Below are 19,116 nucleotides of genomic sequence, written 5' to 3' on the forward strand. Positions count from 1 at the left end.
GAGAGAATCATAGAGAGATAGTATTCCCTTCTCCTTCCACCCCCCCCCCTTCTCCTTCCACCCCCCCCCTTCTCCTTCCACCCCCCCCTTCTCCTTCCACCCCCCCCCCTTCTCCTTCCACCCCCCCCTTCTCCTTCCACCCCCCCTTCTCCTTCCACCCCCCCTTCTCCTTCCACCCCCCCCTTCTCCTTCCACCCCCCCCTTCTCCTTCCACCCCCCCCTTCTCCTTCCACCCCCCCCTTCTCCTTCCACCCCCCCCTTCTCCTTCCACCCCCCCCTTCTCCTTCCACCCCCCCCTTCTCCTTCCACCCCCCCTTCTCCTTCCACCCCCCCCCTTCTCCTTCCACCCCCCCCTTCTCCTTCCACCCCCCCCTTCTCCTTCCACCCCCCCCTTCTCCTTCCACCCCCCCTTCTCCTTCCACCCCCCCTTCTCCTTCCACCCCCCCCTTCTCCTTCCACCCCCCCCTTCTCCTTCCACCCTCCCCTCACTGTCAGAAACACAGACACTGACAGACAGAGAGATAGAGACACTAACAGAGGCACACCGTGGGGTGTGGCGGGGGGGTGGGGGCATCCCAGCACGCTGTTGGAGGGCTCCCGGTGCTGCAGTCGTTTAGTAGAAAATGTTTTATTTACTGATTTAAAAAAAAAATTATTTCTTATTAATTATTTTTGATTGATTTATTGGTTAATTTATTGATGTTTTTATCATTTATTATTGATGATGGCTCTTTATTAGTAAAACTGAAGTGTTTAATGTTTGTAAACTTCCCTTTTAAACCCCCCCCCCCCAATTCCCTACGTCTGATTTGTAACCTACGCCTGATTTTCTAAAACAAGGTTTTTTCGAGCGTACAAAAATCTTCACTTACTCCATTCTAAGTTAGTTTGGAGTAAGTTTTCTCTGCCAAAACTTTGAAAACAGGCATAAGTGGCCGGACATGCCCCCTTTTTGGAAAAAAAAATTCTGTTCCAAAGTGAAACTGTTGTAACTGACTAGAAATGGAGCAAACTAAATGCCGAGAATTTGAATTAATAAGATATTCCATTCTACACCAGTTGCTCCAAAAAATTAGGAGCAACTGAGGCCGAAACTTGGGCCCATAAAGGGGTCTTGGCTTGTCCATGTTTTGATCTGCTGGGCAGTGACGGGTGATTGCTCACTCTCAAATGCTTTCATAACCATGGCTAGATCTGCGGGCTGCGCCATTTCCATCCGTGTGGTGGGCAATGGCAGCCGACTGAGAGTATTGGCGCAGTTTTTTGTGCCTGGCCTGTGGCGATGGTGTAGTTGTATGCGGACAACGTGAGCGGCCATCTCTGGATGCGGGCCGATGCGTTGGTATTTATCCCTTTACTCTCCGAGAACAGTGATATAAGTGGCTTATGGTCAGTTTCCAATTCGAATTTTAGCCAAACAGGTATTGAAGCATTTTTCTCAAATCATGCTGTAGGCGCTCTCAGCCTTAGACAGACTTCAGGATGCATAAGCAACCAGTTGCAGTTTCCTGAAATCATTAGCTTATTGCATTAGACACCCAAAGCCATATGATGACGCATCACATGCTAGTACGGCTTACATGGATCATACAACACAAGCAATTTGTTTGAGTATAACAATTTTCTCGCTTTTACAAAGGCATTTACTTGGCTTTTGCCCAAAACCCATTTGTCCCCTTTTCATAGTAAGACATGCAGTGGTTCTAATAGTGTGCTGAGACCTGGTAAGAAGTTACCAAAGTAGTACAGGTGTCCCAGAAACGACCGCAGCTCCGTCATGTTCTGTGGCCTCGGTGTGTTCTCAATTGCCTCCATCTTCATGTTGGTGGGCCTGATGCCGTCTGCCGCAATCCTCCTTCCCAGGAACTCCACTTCAGGCACCAGGAAAAAGCACTTCGAGCATTTTAACCTGAGCCCCACGCGGTTGAGTCGACTAAGAACCTCCTCCAGGTTCTGCAGATGCTCGACTGTGTTCCGACCTGTGACCGAGATGTCGTCCTGGAAGACCACGGTGTGTGGGACCGACTTCAGTAAGCTTTCCATTTTTCTCTGAAATATCGCTGCCGCCGTTCGGATTCCAAACTTGCATCTGTTATAAACAAAAAGACCTTTGTGCGTGTTGACGCAGGTGAGGGCCTTCGATGATTCCTCCAGGTCTTGCGTCATGTAGGCTGAAGTCAGATCCAGCTTCGTGAACGTCTTTCCTCCTGCCAGCGTTGCAAAGGGGTCGTCGGCCTTTGGTAGTGGGTATTGATCCTGCAGGGAGAAACGATTGATAGTTACTTTGTAATCGCCGCAGGTTCTGACGGTGCCGTTTCCCTTGAGGACTGGAACAATTGGACTGGCCCACTCGTTGAACTCGATCTGGGAAATGATGCCCTCTCGTTCCAGCCAATCTAGCTCGATCTCTAGCCTTTCTCTCATCATCTCGCCTTGTGATGAATGGGTCGCGCCCCCAGAATTAATGGATCTGCACTTTTGCTCCTTGGAATTTCCTGATGCCTGGTTTGAACAGCGAAGGAAATTTGTTTAAGACCTGGGCACAGTGTTGTCAGCGGGCAATAGCACTTGGATGTCGTCCCAGTTCCAGCGTATCTTTCCCAGCCAGCTCCTGCCGAGCAGTGTGGGACCATCGCCCGTTACCACCCAGAGTGGTAGCTTGTGCACCGATCCATTGCAGGAAACCTTTACGGTAGCACTGCTGATTACAAGAATCAGTTCTTTCGTGTAAGTTCTTAGTTTCGTGCGAACTGGAGTTAAGACTGGCCTTGAGGCCTTGTTGCTCCACAACCTTTCAAAAGTCTTTTGCCCATGATGGACTGGCTCACGCCCATGTCCAGCTCCATTGACACCCGGGAGTCCATTTAGTTCAACATTCAGCATTATCGGGGGACAATTCACGGTGAATGTGTGCACTCCATGTACCTCTGCCTCCTCGATCTGAGGCTCTGATTCATTGTGATCCACCATGGATCTGTCCTCCTCTGCAACATGGTGGTTTGCAGGTTTATCAGGCTTAGCAGCTTGCCTGCACACTCGTTGGCGGTGTCCCATTGTTCCACAGCCCTTGCAAACATACTCTTTGAATCAGCATGAATGGAAACGATGACCACTCCCGCAGCGTCAACAAGGTGTTAATGGCCTTGTATTCATCACCCTTGATGGTGGACACTCAGACATCTGCGGACGTGTGGCTGTAGGTAGGTGTGACCTGCCCTGTACATTACGATTCAAAAACATCGTTCACACTACTTGTAAGTAGCACTTGTGTGCTGAAAGATTTGCTTCGTATTGTCACTGGTGGCAATGAATGCCTGGGCTATCGCAATGAATGTCTGGACTCTAGGTTGGGGTCTCTACAAACAAAAGTTTGCGAAGTATGGTTTTGTGGCCAATGCCAAGTACGAAAAAGTCTCTGAGCATGTGCTCCAAATGTCCTTCAAATTCGCAGTGTCCTTCAAGGCGTCTTAGCTCGGCGACATAACTCGCCACTTCTTCGCCTTCAGCCCTTTTGTCGGTGTAGAACCGGTACGTCGCCATCAGAACGCTTTCCTTCAGGTTCAAATGCTCTTGGACCATTGTGCACAAATCGTCGTATGATTTCTCTGTGGGCTTCGCTGGAGTGAGCAGATTCTTCACGAGGCCATACGTTGGTGCCCCACAGACGGTGACAAGGATCGGCAGCACTCTCTTCCCCATCTAGCTCGTTGGCCACAAAGTATTGGTCGAGTCGCTCCACAAAAGTTTCCCAATTATCTCGCTCTGAGAATTTCTCCAGGATGCCCACTGTTCTCTGTATCTCGTTGCCAGTTGTAGTGTATGGAGAAAGAATCAGACTGAACACTGTGAGCTCAAAGTAAAGTGTGAACGTAGTCTTTTATTGCAGGTCTCCAGAGTGCCTCTCCAACCTGTGAAGCCTCCTTAAATACCTGTGCTCCCAAGGGATTATGGGATCCCTTGCGACTCCAGGGGATGAACCCTCTGTAGGTTGTACAGAGTAAATATAAGTTTACATATATAACAACCTTTCCATCTAAACCTGAAGTGATGCAAGCAATAAGTGCCCTTGGCCTTAAAGGATGAACCAAAGTCAACATGGGGGAAGCTTTAGACTATGTCACAAAGAATGTGTTTAGTAGGTCTGCGGAGCAGAGGAAGGCATGGCCCAGTTGCTGATCCTTCTCACTGCCAGCAAGTTCACCTCTGATGTTACCCAAGCGCCAGTGGCACTGAAAGGTGCTGGTGTCGCACCGTTCAGTACCAGATCCAGGAATGCTGATGAAGATGAACTCTGCCAGATTTCACTGTCTCCCCACTTTGTTTTCAGGGTAGATGATTTACAGCATGTTGAAACTATACAACATTTGGAATCGCCCTGAAAACAACTAACCAAGAAAAAATAATCATTATCTACATAAATTTTGCTCAATGTTAGGAAGAATTTGATACCCATTAAGTAATTATGTATTTTACACATTTGAACAGTATATTAAAATTGGTAATGGTAACATTAATCCCTGTGTAACTTTTTAGCCCATTGTTGTAATCCATAATTTGATGGGTTTGAATTTACCTTAGAAGACAGTACAACGAAGGTTCACTAGATTGATTCCTGTGATGAGAGCGTTGTCCTATGAGGAGAGATTGAGTAGATTGGGCCTATACTCTCTGGAGTTTAGAAGAATCAAGGTGATCTCATTGAAACATAAGATTCTGATGGGGATTGACAGGATAGATGCTGAGAGATTGTTTCCCCTGGCTGGAGAGCCTAGAACTAGGGGGCATAGTCTCAGGATAAGGGGTTGGCTATTTGTAACTGAGATGAGCAGGAATTTCTTCATTCAGAGGGTTGTGAATCTTTGGAATTCTCTCCCCCCCCAAAGAGCTTTGGATGCTCAGTCATTGAGTATATTCAAGGCCAAGATAGATAGATTTTTGGACTCTAGGTGAATCAAGGGATATGGCTATCGGGCGGGAAAGTGAAGTTGAGGTCGATGATCTTATTGAATAGCGGAGCAGGCTTGAGAGGATATATGGCCAACTCCTGCTCCTAATTCTTATGTTCTTATGAACAAACTCCAACCTTTTGCTTTGGATCCCAAGTGGCACCAATGCATTCCGTATAGTAAATATATAGCAGTGATATTTATCGACGTGCTTCTCGTGGCATCATTATGTGTATAAAATTGCTGCCATGGTTCCTACATGGTTTCATTCAAGGTATGTGAAGTGCTTTGAGGTTTTTCTTGAAGTCATGATACAGCACTGTATAAAGGCAGGCTTTCCATTTATTGTATATGATTTGGGAAGTTGAATAGTGTGACCAGCTCAATATCTGCCCAATGCTTCAGATATAAATAATGGCCTGGAATTTCCACTCTATTTCCAGCATGTTTTCAGCATATAATTGGGACAAATAACTTTTTTTGGTAGTAAAATGAGGCAGAAGCCATTTACCTTAGTTTTCCACCTCAAAATCAATCTGCCAGAATTCCCACTGGCTTTTTGGCAATTTAACACCGAGTTCCAAGTGTGCTCATTTTCAGATAATTCAGTGAGGGCCCAATGGCGTGGCAGCTCCAACTTTTCTGCTTTTAGACTTGCAGTGCACTCTGGTAAATTAGGCCGATAATTCTAAGGCTCAGCTGAGACGGGCGGAGGTGAGGAATTGTGAGTCTGAAGAATGTGGAGAGTTTTAATTGCAATTTCTGCCATTGGGGACAAGTTTTCTAGTGATGTTTTTTGTTGCCATTTTGCTGACACAGAACTGGACTTGCTTTAGAGAGTGTGAGGCTATTGGAAGATTTTGGTCCAGCCCTTGCCAACCATAGTGCGAGCTCCTGAGGAGCAAGTATAGCATGACTTTTGAAGCATATCCTTGCATACCATTATCATAGGAGAAAGCAAAGGAGAATCAGACAGCATTTGAGAATGGACCCCCCAGCCACTGCCTAACACCACCCCCAGAATATTTAGACACAGATCATACGAGAATCTTAGTTAGAAGATGTGTATGAGTGTGTTTCACCAAGGAGGCAGTAGGGCAACTTATTGCATGAGAAATTGTAGCCACAGTCGTCTTCAAGCCTGCTCACTTTCTCTGTGGCTATGAGTATGACAATCACACTCCATTTTAATGGCACATTTAGGCAGCCATGGGAAACCATCCAATTTCTCTCCCCACCACCGTACCACAGACCCACAGCATGACCAGAATGGGGTGGCAGCACTTGGATTGTACTGATGAAAAGAGTGCCACAGCAAGTGCGGGAGTGAGAAGACCTAGGTTTTGCCACCTCTCCCATTCCTGGCCTCCTATTGCTGGCATCTGTGCTCCAACCCTCTTCTCAATCTTCCTCGCCACCATGCTCCACCTCACAATCAACAAGCTCCCCGCTGGAGTGGAACTAAACTACAGAACCAGTGGGAACCTGTTCAACCTTTGCCGTCTCCAGGCCGGGTACAAGATCACCCCAACCTCTGTCATTGAGCTGCAGTAGGCGGACAATGTGCACAGACGCAGGCATTTCAGAGACTGAACTCCAGGATTATATTCAATGTATTTATTCACTGAGGCATATGAAAGCATGGGCCTTATAGAAACATAGAAAATAGGTGCAGGAGTAGGCCATTCGGCCCTTCGAGCCTGCACCGCCATTCAATGAGTTCATTGCTGAACATGCAACTTCAGTACCCCATTCCTGCTTTCTCGCCATAACCCTTGATCCCCCTAGTAGTAAGGACTATATCTAACTCCTTTTTGAATATATTTAGTGAATTGGCCTCAACAACTTTCTGTAGTAGAGAATTCCACAGGTTCACCACTCTCTGGGTGAAGAGGTTTCTCCTCATCTCGGTCCTAAATGGCTTACCCCTTATCCTTAGACTGTGACCCCTGGTTCTGGACTTCCCCAACATTGGGAACATTCTTCCTGCATCTAATCTGTCTAAACCCGTCAGAATTTTAAATGTTTCTATGAGATCCCCTCTCATTCTTCTGAACTCCAATGAATACAAGTCCAGTTGATCCAGTCTTTCTTGATATGTCAGTCCCGCCATCCCGGGAATCAGTCTGGTGAACCTTCACTGCACTCCCTCGATAGCATGAATGTCCTTCCTCAAGTTAGGAGACCAAAACTGTACACCATGCTTAACATTCGTAAGACAAAGGTCCTTCACCAGCCTCTCATCGCCGCACAGCACTGCCCTCTAATCATCAAGATCCACGGCACGGCCCTGGACAACGTGGACCATTTCCCATATCTTGAGAGCCTCGCATCAATGTCTGCCTTTGTTGATAAGATTCAGCATCGCCTCCAGTGCGCCAGTGCAGCCTTCGGCTGCCTGCGGAAAAGAGTGTTTGAAGACCAGGCCCTCAAATCTACCACCAAAACTCATGGTCTACAGGGCCCTCCTGTATGGGCCTGAGGCATGGACGATGTTTCTAATACTAGGAGGATCAAGGGGTATGGCGAGAAAGCAGGAATGGGGTACTGAAGTTGAATGTTCAGCCATGAACTCATTGAATGGCGGTGCAGGCTAGAAGGGCCGAATGGTCTATTCCTGCACCTATTTTCTATGTTTCTATGTACAGAAGGTGCCTCAAGTCGCTGGAGATATATCCCCAACGATGTCTCCGCAAGATCCTGCAAATCTCCTGGGAGGACAGTTGCACTAACATCAGCATCCTCGACCAGGCTAACATCCCCAGTATTGAAGCACTGACCACACTCGATCAGCTTCGCTGGGCATGCCAGATACGAGGCTCCCTAAGCAAATGCTTTATGCGGAGCTCCTTCATGGTAAACGAGCCAAAGGAGGACAGCAGAAACATTATAAGGACACCCTCCAAGCCTCCCTGGTAAAGTGCGACATCACCACTGACACCTGGGAGACCCTGGCCGCAGACCGCCTGAGATGGAGAAAGTCCATCCGGGAGGGCGTTGAGCTCTTTGAGTCTCAACGCAAGAAGCATGAAGAGGCCAGGCACAGATAGCGGAAGGAGCGCGCAGCAAACCAGCCCTACTGACCCCTTCCCCCGACGAATGTCTGTCCCATCTGTAACAGGGTCTGTGGCTCTCGTATCGGACTGTTCAGCCATCAAAGAACTCATTTAGGGAGTGGAAGCAAGTCCTCCTCGATTCCGAGGGACTGCCTATGATGATGATGTGGGCTCATATAGAGATATTTCTGGGAAGTCCAATGCCAGCACCAGTGAAAGGCTAATGCCGACCGGTGAAGTGCCACCATTTAATTTTTAATACTTCAACTCCTCATTGAAGAATTGGACTTTGAAGGAGAGGGCAACCGCAGTCTGAAAATCAAAATAACTAAAGCGAACCTCTCTTGAAGCCCCGTTGGAAATATTTTGTCACATTTGTTGGCAGATTATGTGAGATCAGGTGATCTGGAAAATTAAGTTAATTTGGCAGAGAAGAGAGGGGTTGGAGTAAAGTTGCATTGTTGGGCAGTGAAGAGAGCTGCATTTGAATATACTGTTCTTGACTGAATTGTTTGATAGATGGTGTAGAAGCTTTATCTAAATCATGCTCAATGGACTTACAAATTGGTAGTGGAATTGCTGACATTAGCTGCAATAAATAATTCCATATTCCCAATGATAAAATTAAATGAGAACCAGTAATAAATCAAACAAGTACCCCAAATATTTATTTGACCCTTGTACCAATAAAAATTGCTTAAGTGATCACACTTCATCAGGAACATTATATATATATATTAAGTACTTTTTTTGTTCGACCCCATTGGAGGCATTATATTGGGAGAGTTATTGAGACGAGACTGAGAAAGATTAACAAGCATAACTGTGGCTCTCAGTAATTGCATGAGTTAGATCAATATTTCTATTGATTCATCTGGCTCCTTAATGATATGATACCTAGAGCTTTCATGGTACAATGAAACCTTGCATTTTATTATTGTTTAATCAAATAGAACATAGAATTGACACATTTAAGAAATACAAGACTTTTAATGTAACACTTTAATTTTTACAGATGAGCACTAACTGTCAGAAATGCATTTTCCATTTCTTGTAGATGCTGTTAAGAGGGACATTGTGTTCCTTGTTGATGGATCGGACAAAGTTAGAGATGCTTTCCCTTCAGTTCAAAGATTCATTTCCAGAGTGGTCGATAATCTTGACATTGGAAGTGACAAAGTCCAAGTTGGTATAGTGCAATACAGTGACGATCCCAGAGTCAACTTCTACTTAAACAGCTACACAACAAAACGTGATCTGCAGCAAGCGATAAATAATCTCGGGCTACTAAGAGGGAGAGAAGCCAACACCGGTGAAGCATTGGACTATGTCACAAAGAATGTGTTCATTAAGTCTGCTGGAAGCAGAATGGAGGAAGGTGTGCCCCAGTTCTTGATCCTTCTCACTGCCAGCAAGTCCTCCGATGATGTTAGCCGGGCAGCATTGGCACTGAAGCAGGCTGGTGTAGCACCTTTCAGTATCGGATCAGGAGACGCAGACGACTATGAACTCCAACAGATTTCACTGTCCCTTGATTATATTTTCAAGGTGGATGATCTGCGGAATGTAGAAACACTGGAACAACGCCTGGAGTCACCTTTGACAACACTGAACAAAGATCAGATAATCCGAATCCAGACAAAAGTTCTTGGAGGTGAGAATGTCATTTCCAATTTAAAAGAAATCATATATCTTACACAATCAAATAGAGAAATTGGCAACCCAAAAAATCATAATGCTGCATTATAAATGGGTTAGAATGATATTCAGATATATAGTGGTCTAAAATCTTTCATTACTATGTGCAGCCCTGTAACGTAGAAGCAGAGTGTACCCATACAAGGGTTGTATTTCTCTTTTGAGAAGTTGTTTTTAATCTATTGCATATCAAAACCTTCAGCCACTTAATGAGCTAAGCATATATGCTGTATATCCATTAACACTCCATATATCGATAGAGAATCTTAATTTATTGCCGCTGGTAAGGTTTTTATCATCGGTAAGCTTTTTCCCAGAAACCAAGGTGAAAAACCAAGGCTCATGGTACAAACTGTTACATATGTGGACCTGTACAGCCACCAGAGGGCTCATTCCCCGGAGTCCCAAGGGATCTCCTAATCCCTTGGGACTCCGGGGAATTTAAGAAGGCATCACAGGTTGGAGAGGCACTCTGGAGACCTGCAATAAAAGACTACGGTCAAACTTTGAGCTCACAGTGATCAGTCTGACTCTTTCTCTATATACAACACAACACAAAGCATTGCCAAGGTTCAAAAGCATAAAGGAGAAAATGATGCAAAATCTGCGGGTAATCTGATGATTCTTTAAAGGTCTTAAGAAGGGAGAGGAAGGAAAAACTTAGGCACGGAAGAAAAAATGAGTTAGTGTCAGAAATTATGTCCTGACTGCTAGTTAATACGGGGTGGCAGTGTGAGCTGTGAGGAGAGGATGCTAAGAGACAAACAGGGTGACTTGGACAGGTTAGGTGAGTGGGCAAATGCATGGCAGATGCAGTATAATGTAGATAATCCACTTTGTGGCAAAAACAGGAAGGCAGAATATTATCTGAATGGTGGCAGATTAGGAAAAGGGGAGGTGCAACAAGACCTGGGTGTCATGGTACATCAGTCTTTGAAAGTTGGCATGCAGGTACAGCAGGCGGTGAAGAAGGCAAATGGCATGTTGGCCTTCATAGCGAGAGGAGCAGGGAGATCTTACTGCAATTGTACAGGGCCTTGGTGAGGCCACACCTTGAATATTATGTACAGTTTGGTTTCCTAATCTGAGGAAGGACATTCTTGCTATTGAGGGAGTGCAGCGAAGGTTCACCAGACTGATTCCTGGGATGGCAGGACTGACATATGAAGTAAGATTGGATCTCAACTAGGCTCATATTCACTGCAGTTTAGAAGAATGAGAGTGGATCTCATAGAAACATATAAAATTCTGACGGGATTGGACAGGTTAGACGCAGGAAGAATGTTTCCAATGTTGGGGAAGTCCAGAACCAGGGGTCACAGTCCAAGGATAACGGGTAAGCCCTTTGGGACCGAGCTGAGGAAAAACCTCTTCACTCCGAGAATTGTGGACCTGTGGAATTCTCTACCACAGAAGGTTGTTGAGGCCAGCTTGTTAGCATTATTCAAAAGGGAGCCCTTTTGGCTAAAGGGATCAAGGGGTATGGAGTGAAAGCAGGAATAGAGTACTGAAGTTGCATGATCAGCCATGATCATATTGAATGGTGGTGCAGGCTCGAAGGGCCAAATGACTACTCCTGCACCTCTTTTCTATGTTTCTATGTAATGAGAATGCATGCAGGAGGAAAGCTGTGTACGATGGAACATTGAAGCTTAGCAGTAACAAGGGAGAAAGCACTTCAACTTTTCATTGAATTTGACCAATTACAAAAACATTTCTGGCTGGTGTCTCTGCATTTCAGTTTAATACTATTGCTTTAGAGAGAAAGAGAGAGAGATGGCGTCTTTCACGACCTCAGGGCGTCTCAAAGCCCTTTACAGCCAATGAAGTACTTTTGAACTGTAGTCACTGTTGTAATGTAGAAAAAACAGCAACCAATTTGCACACAGCAAGCTCCCATAAACAGCAATGTGATAATGACCAGATCGTATGTTTTAGTGATGTTGATTTAGGGATAAAAATATTGGCCAGGACACCGGGGATAACTCCCGTGCTCATCAAAATAATGCCATGGAATCTTTTGCGTCCACCGGAGAGCGACGACGTGCCTCGGTTTAATATCTCGTCTGAAAGACGGCACCTCTGTCAGTGCAGCACTCCCTCAGTACTGCACTGGAGTGTCAGCATAGATTTTTGTGCTCCAGTCTCTCGAGTGGGATTGAACTTACAACAGCCTGACTCAAAAGTAAGAATGCTACCAACTGAGCCACGGCTGCCACATTTAAGCAACGAGGGATGGGAGTCAGCAACTTTGAACATGAATAACTCTAACTACAGAAGTGGTTTCATCAGTGGTGGGCCACACTTGAATGATTGAATAAGCAACTTTTATAAAATATGCATTTTCTCAGGAAACCAACTGTTACAGGTATTAATTTATCTTCAAATTCCTGCCATATTTTTTGCAAGAATAGAGGTATAAAATATAATGCCCCTGAAATTCCGGCCTTCTGGGTCCACATGGAGTGTGTACGGACCTGGGAAGGCATCGCAAAAGCCGTTTTTTGTCGCGTAATGCGCATGCGCCTAAAACCAGCTTTTCCAATCTGTCGAATTTTAGCTAGACCGATCGCACGCGTCTCGGCAACAATGACATTCGCATGGGCAAGATTGTGGTATTTGCCCATCTCTTGCCCAGCAAACGTCCTTAAAATTCTTGCATCTGATAAAAGCAGATGCATAGTCTACTTTTATCAGCGTAAGAGTTTTAAACATATAAAAATAACATTTAAAACCACATTTTTCTGTTTAAAAAAACTTGCCCATGAAGGAAAGTTTATTTTAAAACCTAATTACAAAACTTTTTTAAAAATCCGGAAAAATATATATTTTTTCTAACTTATTTATTAACTTTAATATAAATTAATGTTAATTATGTGACTTTTTTTGCTATTTTTATTTGTGTTTTGGTGTGGGGGTGTTTCTCATTCATTATACTGAGAACTCCTACTTACGGTGTTCCCATTATTATGAACTTTACCTTGATTGGCTGTCCAGTGCAACGTAACTCCAGCTTCTCCCTGCGCATCTGCAAGACGTGAACACGCTCCGATGTGCAGGGAGAGGAGGCCTCCGACCGAGATCTCTGGAGGGTGCAGCTCCAAAAGGTAGGTGCGGATGTATTTTACTAATTTTCTGGTGAGTGCCCGCAGGAAGCCCAGCACCAGGATTTCAGACCCAATGCTCTGAATAAAATGATGTAAATTACACTACATTTCAGAAACATAGAAAATAGGTGCAGGAGTAGGCCATTCAGTCCTTCGAGCCTGCACCAAAATTCAATAAGATCATGGCTGATCATTCACCTCAGTACCTCTTTCCTGTTTTCTCTCCATACCCCTTGAACACTTTGGCCATAAGGGCCATATCTAACTCCCTCTTGAATATATCCAATGAACTGGCATCAACAACTCTCTGCGGTAGGGAATTCCACAGGTTAACAACTCTCTGAATGAAGAAGTTTCTCCTCATCTCAGTCCTAAATGGCTTACCCCTTATCCTTAGACTATTCCCCTGGTTCTGGACTTCCCCAACATCAGGAACATTCTTCCTGCATCTAACCTGTCCAGTCTCGTCAGAATTTTATATATTTCTATGAGATCCCCTCTCATCCTTCTAAACTCCAGTGAATACAGGCCCAGTCGATCCAGTCTCTCCTCATATGTCAGTCCTGCGTTCCCGGGAATCAGTCTGGTAAACCTTTGCTGCAATACCTCAATAGCAAGAATGTTCTTCCTCAGATTAGGAGACCAAAACTGAACAAAATATTCCAGGTGAGGCCTCACCAAGGCCCTGTACAACAGTCAAGACCTCCCTCCTCCTATACTCAAATCCCCTAGCTATGAAGGCCAACATACCATTTGCCGCCTTTACTGCCTGCTGTACTTTCAATGACTGATGTACCATGACACCTAGGTCTCGTTGCACCTCCCCTTTTCCTAATCTGCCACCATTCAGAAAATATTCTGCCTTTGTTTTTGCCACCAAAGTGGATAACCTCAGATTTATCCACATTATACTGCATCTGCCACTCGTTTGCCCACTCACCTAACCTGTCCAAGTCACCCTGCAGCCTTTTAGCATCTTCCTCACAGCTCACACCGCCACCCAGCTTAGTGTCATCTGCAAACTTGGAGATATTACATTCAATTCCTTCATCTAAGTCATTAATGTATATTGTAAAGAGCTGGGGTCCCAGCACTGAGCCTGCGGCACCCCACTAGTCACTGCCTGCCATTCTGAAAAGGACCCGTTTATCCCGACTCTCTGCTTCCTGTCTGCCGACCAGTTCTTTATCCACATAAGTATGTTACTCCCAATACAATGTGCTTTAATTTTGCACACCAATCTCTTGTGTAGGACCTTGTCAAAAGCCTTTTGAAAGTCCAAATACACCACATCCACCAGTTCTCCCTTGTCCACTCTACTAGTTACACCCTCAAAAAATTCTAGAAGATTTGTCAAGAAGGATTTCCCTTTCATAAATCCATGCTGACTTGGACCGATCCTGTCACTGCTTTCCAAATGTGCTGCCATTTCATTTTTAATAATTGATTCCAACATTTTCCCCACTACTGATGTCAGGCTAACTGGTCTATAATTACCCACCTTCTTGCTCCCTCCCCTCTTAAAAAGTGGAGTTACATTAGCTACCCTCCAGTCCATAGGAACCGATCCAGAGTCGATAGACTGTTGGAAAATGATCACCAATGCATACACTATTTCTAGGGCTACTTCCTTAAGTACTCTGGGATGCAGACTATCAGACCCCGGGGATTTATCAGCCTTCAATCCCATCAATTTTCCTAACATAATTTCCCGCCTAATAAGGATTTCCTTCAGTTCTTCCTTCTCACTAGACCCTCCGTCCCTTAGTATTTCCGGAAGGTAATTTGCGTCTTCCTTAGTGAAGACAGAACCAAAGTATTTGTTTAACTGGACTGCCATTTCTTTATTCCCCATTATAAATTCACCTGAATCTGACTGCAAGGGAACTACGTTTGTTTTCACGAAAGAGAAATTGATCCAGCAGCCTTAACTGCAATTATTGAATAAATGGACTGTTCCATTGGGCGAGTTAATAATCCCACCTGGAATCTCATATTTCACTTGGAATACTATATAATGTAGAATAACAAGTCAATATGGTGACTTCTGCTAGGATCTAGAAGTGCATCAATTTGCAGCATGAGAAGACCGTATAGTTGGTTGATCCCAATGTTGGCTGTATTTTAAGTGTACCTGTCCCCTAAGGTTCAATTAAGTTACACTGACACAAACTACAGAGCAAGTATCAAGATAACCAGATGTTTCTGCTTCAAAGAACAATAATATTTCAGTCCACTATTGGCTTATGTTCTGGTAGTTTTGAAGAGTACTGATTTGCTTTTTCAGACAAATATTGAATATAAAGCAATTCTATTTTCCATTTCTTGTAGATGCTGTTAAGAGGGACATTGTGTTCCTTGTTGATGGATCGGACAAAGTCAGAGATGCTTTCCCTTCAATTCAAAGATTCATTTCCAGAATGGTCAATAATCTTGACATTGGAAGTGACAAAGTCCATGTTAGCGTAGTGCAATACAGTGACGATCCCAGAGTCAACTTCTACTTAAACAGCTACACAACAAAACGTGATCTGCAGCAAGCGATAAATAATCTCGGGCTACTAAGAGGGAGAGAAGCCAACACCGGTGAAGCATTGGACTATGTCACAAAGAATGTGTTCACTAAGTCTGCTGGAAGCAGAATGGAGGAAGGTGTGCCCCAGTTCTTGATCCTTCTCACTGCCAGCAAGTCCTCCGATGATGTTAGTCGGGCAGCATTGGCACTAAAACAGGCTGGTGTAGCACCTTTCAGTATCGGATCAGGAGACGCAGACGACTATGAACTCCAACAGATTTCACTGTCCCTTGATTATATTTTCAAGGTGGATGATCTGCGGAATGTGGAAACACTGGAACAACGCCTGGAGTCACCTTTGACAACACTGAACAAAGATAGGATAATCCGAATCCAGACAAAGGTTCTTGGAGGTGAGAATGTAATTTCCAATTTAAAAAAAATTATATATCTCTCTGAATCAATTAGAGAAATTGGCAATCCAAAAAATCATAATGCTGCATTATAAATGGGTTAGAATGATATTCAGATATATAGTGGTCTAAAATCTTTCATTACTGTGTGCAGCCCTGTAACGTAGAAGCAGAGTGTACCCATACACGTGTTGTATTTCCCTTTTTGAGAAGTTGTTTTTAATCTATTGCATATCAAAAGCTTACAGCCACTTAACTAGCTAAGCATATGTGCTGTATACCCATTAACACTCCATATATCGATAGAGAATCTTAATTTATTGCCGCTGGTAAGGTTTTTATCACCAGTAAGCTTTATCCCAGAAACCAAGGTGAAAAACCAAGGCTCATAGTACAAACCATCGCCAAGGTTCAAAAGCATAAAGGAGAAAATGATGCAAAATCTGCAGGTAATCTGATGATGTTTTAAAGACCTTAAGAAGGGAGGAGGAAGGAAAAACTTAGGCACCGTGGGGGAAAAAATCAGTTAATCAGAAACTATATCCTGACTGCTAGTTAATGAGAACGCATGCAGGAGGAAAGCTGTGTACGATGGAACATTGAAGCTTCGCAGTAGCAAGGGAGAAAGCACTTCAACTTTTCACTGAATTTGACCAGTTACAAACAAATTTCTGGCTGGTGGCTCTGCATTTCAGTTTAATACTATTGCTTTAGAGAGAGAGAGAGAGATGGCGTCTTTCATGACCTCAGGGCGTCTCAAAGCCCTTTACAGCCAATGAAGTACTTTTGAACTGTAGTCACTTGTAATGTAGAAAAAACAGCAACCAATTTGCACACAGCAAGCTCCCATAAACAGCAATGTGATAATGACCAGATCGTATGTTTTAGTGATGTTGATTTAGGGATAAAAATATTGGCCAGGACACCGGGGATAACTCCCGTGCTCATCAAAATAATGCCATGGAATCTTTTGCGTCCACCGGAGAGCGACGACGTGCCTCGGTTTAATATCTCGTCTGAAAGACGGCACCTCTGTCAGTGCAGCACTCCCTCAGTACTGCACTGGAGTGTCAGCATAGATTTTTGTGCTCAAGCCTCTCGAGTGGGATTGAACTTACAACAGCCTGACTCAAAAGTAAGAATGCTACCAACTGAGCCACGGCTGCCACATTTAAGCAACTAGGGATGGGAGTCAGCAACTTTGAACATGAATAACTCTAACTACAGAAGTGGTTTCATCAGTGGTGGGCCACACTTGAATGATTGAATAAGCAATTTTTATAAAATATGCATTTTCTCAGGAAATCAACAGTTACAGGTATTAATTTATCTTCAAATTTCTGCCAAACATTTTGCAAGTATAGAGGTGTAAAGTGTAATGTCCCTGAAATTCTGGCCTCCCGGGTCCGTACGGAGTGTGTACGGACCCGGGAAGGCATCGCAAAAGCTGTTTTTTGGCATGCGATGCGCATGCGCCTACAACCAGCTTTTCCAAACTGTCGAGTTTTAGCTAGACCGATCGCACGCGTCTCGGCAGCAATGACATTCGCATGGGCAAGATTGTGTTATTTGACCATCTCTTGCCCAGCAAATGTCCTTAAAATTCTTGCGCCTGGTAAAAGCAGATGCATAGTCTACTTTTATCAGCGTAAGAGTTTTAAACATATAAAAATAACATTTAAAACCACTTTTTTCTGTTTGAAACCCTGCCCGTGAAGGAAAGTTTATTTTAAAACTTAATTACAAAACTTTTTAAAAAAATCCAGAATAATATATATTTTTTCTAACTTATTTATTAACTTTAATATAAATTAATGTTAAATATGTGACGTTTTTTCTATTTTTTTAATTTGTATTTGTGTGGGGGTGTTTCTCATTCATTATACTGAGAACTCCTACTTACGGTGTTCCCATTATTATGAACTTTACCTTGATTGGCTGTCCAGTGCAACGTAACTCCAGCTTCTCCCTGCGCATCTGCAAGACGTGAACACGCTCCGATGTGCAGGGAGAGGAGGCCTCCGACCGAGATCTCTGGAGGGTGCAGCTCCAAACGGTAGGTGCGGGTGTATTTTACTATTTTCTGGTGAGTGCCCGCAGGAAGCCCAGGATTTCAGGCCCAATGCTCTGAATAAAATAATGTAAATTACACTACATTTCAGAAAGAGAAATTGATTCAGCAGTCTTAACTACAATTATTGAATAAATGGACTGTTCCATTCGGCTAGTTAATAATCCCACCTGGAATCTCATATTTCACTTAGAATACTATATAATGTAGAATAACAGGTCAATATGGTGACTTCTGCTAGGATCTAGAAGTGCATCAATTTGCAGCATGAGAAGACCGTATAGTTGGTTGATCCCAATGTTGGCTGTATTTTAAGTGTACCTGTTCAGTAAGGTTCAATTAAGATACACTGACACAAACTACAGAGCAAGTATCAAGATAACCAGATGTTTCTGCTTCAAAGAATAATAATATTTCAGTCCACTATTGGCTTATGTTCTGGTAGTTTTGAAGAGTACTGATTTGCTTTTTAAGACAAATATTGAATATAAAGCAATTCTATTTTCCATTTCTTGTAGATGCTGTTAAGAGGGACATTGTGTTCCTTGTTGATGGATCGGACAAAGTCAGAGATGCTTTCCCTTCAGTTCAAAGATTCATTTCCAGAATGGTCGATAATCTTGACATTGGAAGTGACAAAGTCCAAGTTAGCGTAGTGCAATACAGTGACGATCCCAGAGTCAACTTCTACTTAAACAGCTACACAACAAAACGTGATCTGCAGCAAGCGATAAATAATCTCGGGCTACTAAGAGGGAGAGAAGCCAACACCGGTGAAGCATTGGACTATGTCACAAAGAATGTGTTCACTAAGTCTGCTGGAAGCAGAATGGAGGAAGGTGTGCCCCAGTTCTTGATCCTTCTCACTGCCAGCAAGTCCTCCGATGATGTTAGTCGGGCAGCATTGGCACTAAAACAGGCTGGTGTAGCACCTTTCAGTATCGGATCAGGAGACGCAGACGACTATGAACTCCAACAGATTTCACTGTCCCCTGATTATACTTTCAAGGTGGATGATCTGCGGAATGTGGAAACACTGGAACAACGCCTGGAGTCACCTTTGACAACACTGAACAAAGATCGGATAATCCGAATCCAGACAAAGGTTCTTGGAGGTGAGAATGTCATTTCCAATTTAAATAAAATCATATATCCCACATAATCAAATAGAGAAACTGGCAATCCAAAACATCATCATCATGCTGCATTATAAATGGTTTAGAATGATATTCAGATATATAGTGGTCTAAAATCTTTCATTACTGTGTGCAGCCCTGTAATGTAGAAGCAGAGTGTACCCATACAAGGGT

At 43.9% G+C, this 19,116-nt stretch overlaps 1 protein-coding gene across 2 annotated transcripts in view; it reads left to right on the top strand.

The window, feature by feature from the left end:
• LOC139260007 (collagen alpha-3(VI) chain-like) overlaps positions 1 to 19,116 on the top strand; it is a 263,220-nt gene that overhangs the window by 81,068 nt on the left and 163,036 nt on the right. For both annotated transcript variants that reach the window (XM_070876050.1, XM_070876051.1), the window contains 3 exons: positions 9,060 to 9,656; positions 15,139 to 15,735; positions 18,325 to 18,921. In XM_070876050.1, coding sequence (XP_070732151.1) covers positions 9,060 to 9,656; positions 15,139 to 15,735; positions 18,325 to 18,921 — 1,791 coding nt within the window. The remainder of the gene's footprint in view (positions 1 to 9,059; positions 9,657 to 15,138; positions 15,736 to 18,324; positions 18,922 to 19,116) is intronic.

Source organism: Pristiophorus japonicus, chromosome 3 (assembly GCF_044704955.1).
Source record: "Pristiophorus japonicus isolate sPriJap1 chromosome 3, sPriJap1.hap1, whole genome shotgun sequence".
Classification (NCBI taxonomy): Eukaryota; Metazoa; Chordata; class Chondrichthyes; family Pristiophoridae; genus Pristiophorus; species Pristiophorus japonicus.